The sequence below is a fragment of the Elaeis guineensis genome, chromosome 12, assembly GCF_000442705.2.
Source record: "Elaeis guineensis isolate ETL-2024a chromosome 12, EG11, whole genome shotgun sequence".
NCBI classification, from domain to species: Eukaryota; Viridiplantae; Streptophyta; class Magnoliopsida; order Arecales; family Arecaceae; genus Elaeis; species Elaeis guineensis.
This window is the reverse complement of record NC_026004.2, coordinates 24,449,587-24,453,143: the sequence shown is the minus strand read 5'-3', so window position 1 is coordinate 24,453,143 and position 3,557 is coordinate 24,449,587. Positions and strand designations below refer to the sequence as shown.

The 3,557-nt window shown below is 43.3% G+C and overlaps 1 protein-coding gene across 1 annotated transcript; it reads left to right on the top strand.

Moving 5' to 3' along the window:
* The first annotated feature begins 1,321 nt into the window (after nt 1–1,321).
* LOC105054687 (protein WUSCHEL) lies at nt 1,322–2,828 on the top strand. Its single transcript, XM_073246394.1, has 3 exons — nt 1,322–1,691; nt 1,841–1,938; nt 2,379–2,828. The coding sequence occupies exons 1-3, from the start codon at nt 1,322–1,324 to the stop codon at nt 2,826–2,828; spliced, it is 918 nt and encodes a 305-aa protein (XP_073102495.1).
* The last annotated feature ends 729 nt before the right edge of the window (nt 2,829–3,557 follow it).

Genomic DNA, 3,557 nt, shown 5'->3' with positions numbered 1-3,557 from the left:
GATGAATCCAAGTAGTCTAAATATGCTTGCCTGGATGCCTTGGAAATTTGTTTGTTTCTAGCTTAGCTCTAATAACATATATCAGCACCGCAGGAGTATTAATGGACATCTAACTTGCATCGACTCTCCTTTCACTATAGAGTCACCATATGGTGAAGAAGTGCTCGTAACATACAAGGGCTATGTGCATGGCTGCAAGCTATACTTCAGAATATCAGATCTCTGTCCATGTATATGATAAACGTAACATAGATATATCAGTTAGCTTCCTATTTTCTTCCACATCAAGATATGTTGACCAGAAAATGGAAGAGGAAGCACAAAGAATCTATCAGCAAATGGTATTCCTATACGTCCAATCTTTCTTCTCTTGTTTTTCAGAAAATAATATGAATGCATTTTATATTACCATTTTATAAGAAAAGTAAATAACAAAATGAAGGCATGCAGATGTCAGCACTAGCTCTTGGTGTGGACTGAGTGTAGTTCCACCATTAGGAAGTCCTTGCAACCAACCAGATACTCGATCATGGTCTATTGTCAAAAAAAGGTCTCCTATCAATTAACCTCTCTTTTTGGATAGGTAAATCGAAAAATATGAGGATGTTGTCCAAGTTTAATGCTTCACTAATTAGGTGACCTACCTCAAAAATTTCGGACAAGGATGGAAGTGGAAGTCTTACCAACCTAGTACGTAAATTATCCGCTAGTTATAGCCACGTAAGCAAACGCATGCCTAATAGGCTAATTGTTACATGCCATTAGACAAGAGAAAACCCAAAGATTAAATGATACCACTGAGTACTAGTGATTAGTCAATGAACCAATAATAATAGAGATGTATTCCCGAGGAAACACTGGGATTGTAATAACAGACACTACCGCTGATTAGCCACTTTTCTTTGTTCTTCTCCCACTCATTCATTCTAATGTCACTTCTTCTTCCTCCTGTGTCACGAAAAATTATACACAATTCATTCTCTCTCTCTCTCTGTTTTTCTGTCTGAGGCTGCTTCCGTCACTTGTAATCATTTTGTTTGCAAGCCTTTTCACCCAAGCAATTCCTTCTGGACCTAAGCTTTCTACACCCTATTTTGTCTCCTTGCCTTTTTAAGCTCCCATCTGTCAACTTCAGTCCCTCTCTCAAAGATATCCATCTGATACTCTCAAATCTCCCAGCCACCCTCCCTCCCTCCCCCCCCCTCTTCAAATACTTGCGCCTCCTCCGGTCCCTCTCCCTTCATTCCATCCCCTTGCTCTTCTCTGTCTCTTTCTATCTCTCCTCTCTCCCTCTCTCTAGTTGTTCTCAATTTTTGGTGTCATGGAACACCACCAGTACCAACAACAGCAGCATGAGGAAAGCAATACAAGCAGTGTTGTTGGCGGTAGTGTTGGAGGGAGTAAGAGTAACTTCCTCTGCAGGCAGTCCAGCACAAGGTGGATCCCCACTGCTGATCAGATAAGGATACTGAGGGACCTCTACTACAACATGGGGATCAGATCCCCTACCGCCGAGCAGATCCAGAAGATCTCCGCGACACTCCGCAAGTACGGCAAGATCGAAGGCAAGAATGTCTTCTACTGGTTCCAGAACCACAAGGCCCGGGAGAGGCAGAAGAAAAGACTCACCGTGGACATCTCCAGTACCACCAGCACACCCAGCAACAGCGCCATAACCACCATGTCTCCTGGTGCAGTAACTATAAAATTCATTCCTTCGATATATATATATTTATAGTAGTAAACTTTCCTCCTTTATCCTTCTCTGACTATTTTTCCTTTGATTTTCTGGGTTTCCTTTTGTTTTGGCCTATCGTATGTTGGTGCTGCGGTGGTGCAGGTTTGCTTACTCCCTGTTCTTCTCCTGGGTTGTATGGTGTTGGGCAGATTGGAAGCAGTGGCTGTGGAGGCTCTATGCTTGTGGAAAGGAGCTTTAGAGTTAAGATATTATCTTGTTTATCCTCATTAAAAGGCATATATATAACATGCTGTTCTACCCACCTCTGAGCTTTTAATCTAGGAGATTAAGTAGTCGGAGGAACATTGCACAACTCAGCATGTCTCCTACTGATATCTACTAGAACTTATTTATATCCTTGTGTAAAATATAGATGGTGCATAAAAAGTTGAGCTTGTAATGATAAAATCATCATTTTATACGAAGAAAAACAACCTAACAGCCCTTGCATTCTTTTTGCAAAAGGAATGTGTTTTAGTATTGAAACTCTCGCATGCATTAATTCATGCACGGAAAAGAGTTGAGATACGCCAAGCGTGACAAAATTATACCTCTTGGCTCTTCTAGGCTCTCATATCAACATGCTTATTTAAACTTATTTCATAGTTTCACGATTTGACATCCTTTCTTGTGGGAACAGGAGTGTTGCTTGTCTGGAGGAGGAGGAGATGGGTCTGGGATGGAGGGCAGCATGGGATGGGTGGAATTAGAGAGCGCTGCAACGCCATGGATGTACCGCTACCCCTTGGAGCACGAACCAGGAGCTGTAATGGTGGGTCGAGAGATTGAAACCCTTCCACTCTTTCCCATCAAACAAGAAGAAGAACAAGAAGGAGAAGAAGTGGAGAAAAAAGGGGAATTCATCACTGGCTCCCACTTGAACAACTGCAACAACACCACCAACAACAACAACGATGGCAGCAATAACCAATGCCTTCCTGCCTTCTACTGGGGTGGTGGTCAGGAAGACCAAGTACACCACCTCTACAACCACCACCACAACGACGGCAGCGGCGGCGCCGCCCACCCGGCAGCCTCCTTGGATCTCACCCTCAACTCCTGCTACTATGCTCCCCCGGGATCCACATGATCTCATGCATGCCACATGGCATCTCCGGAGGAAGTCTTTCCCAGTCTCTGCTGCCAAGCTTGAGAAGAAAAAGATGGCAGCTTTCCACTTCTACTTCAACTTCTGCTCCTAGTGTAGTACTGTTTTCTGTACTGGACTTTGGTCACTTTGGTTATTCTTCTCTTCTGTGCCCGTGTGTAAATAGTTAAGCAGTTGCAGTGAAAGCAGTTCTCTTTGGTTGAATCCACTGTGCCTGCATGTCTTGAGATTGTTGAAGATTCCCTACCTCTATCACAGTAGTCCCATCCTCTAGTACAGTGGTACGTGAGCCTAGGTCTCTCTCTCACCTCGAGTTTGAGAACCTTTACCGGACTCAGCCGGCTCTTGGACCCATAACAGGGTGGGTTCAGGCAGGACATTCTAACTTACTATTAAGTACTAACTAGCTAGAGGCTTAAATGTGTGTGGTTTGGACATGGATACCATGGCACATTTTTGATACATCATAATAGGTGTGATAAGAAAAAAATGTTTAACTTGAAATTTAGGAGGCGAATGGGTGGTCAATGATTGACGAATAGAGTAAAATCCAACAGTATGTATGCGGTGAATCATGTCGACGTCAGGGAGCCACTAGATTGCGCTTGAGGCATCGATGTTGAGCTAAACCTGCTCCCCAAAGTTAATCCATCAATTGCATCCAAATTTATAAAGATGGCATTCTTGATCTCTTTACCAAGTTGGATACAA

Coding starts and splice junctions, on each gene's coding strand:
- LOC105054687 (XM_073246394.1), top strand. CDS start 1,322: ATGGAACACCACCAGTACCAACAACAGCAGCATGAGGAAAGCAATACA. Junction 1,692..1,840: donor CATAACCACCATGTCTCCTG/GTGCAGTAACTA, acceptor GCGGTGGTGCAG/GTTTGCTTACTCCCTGTTCT. Junction 1,939..2,378: donor TTGTGGAAAGGAGCTTTAGA/GTTAAGATATTA, acceptor TTGTGGGAACAG/GAGTGTTGCTTGTCTGGAGG.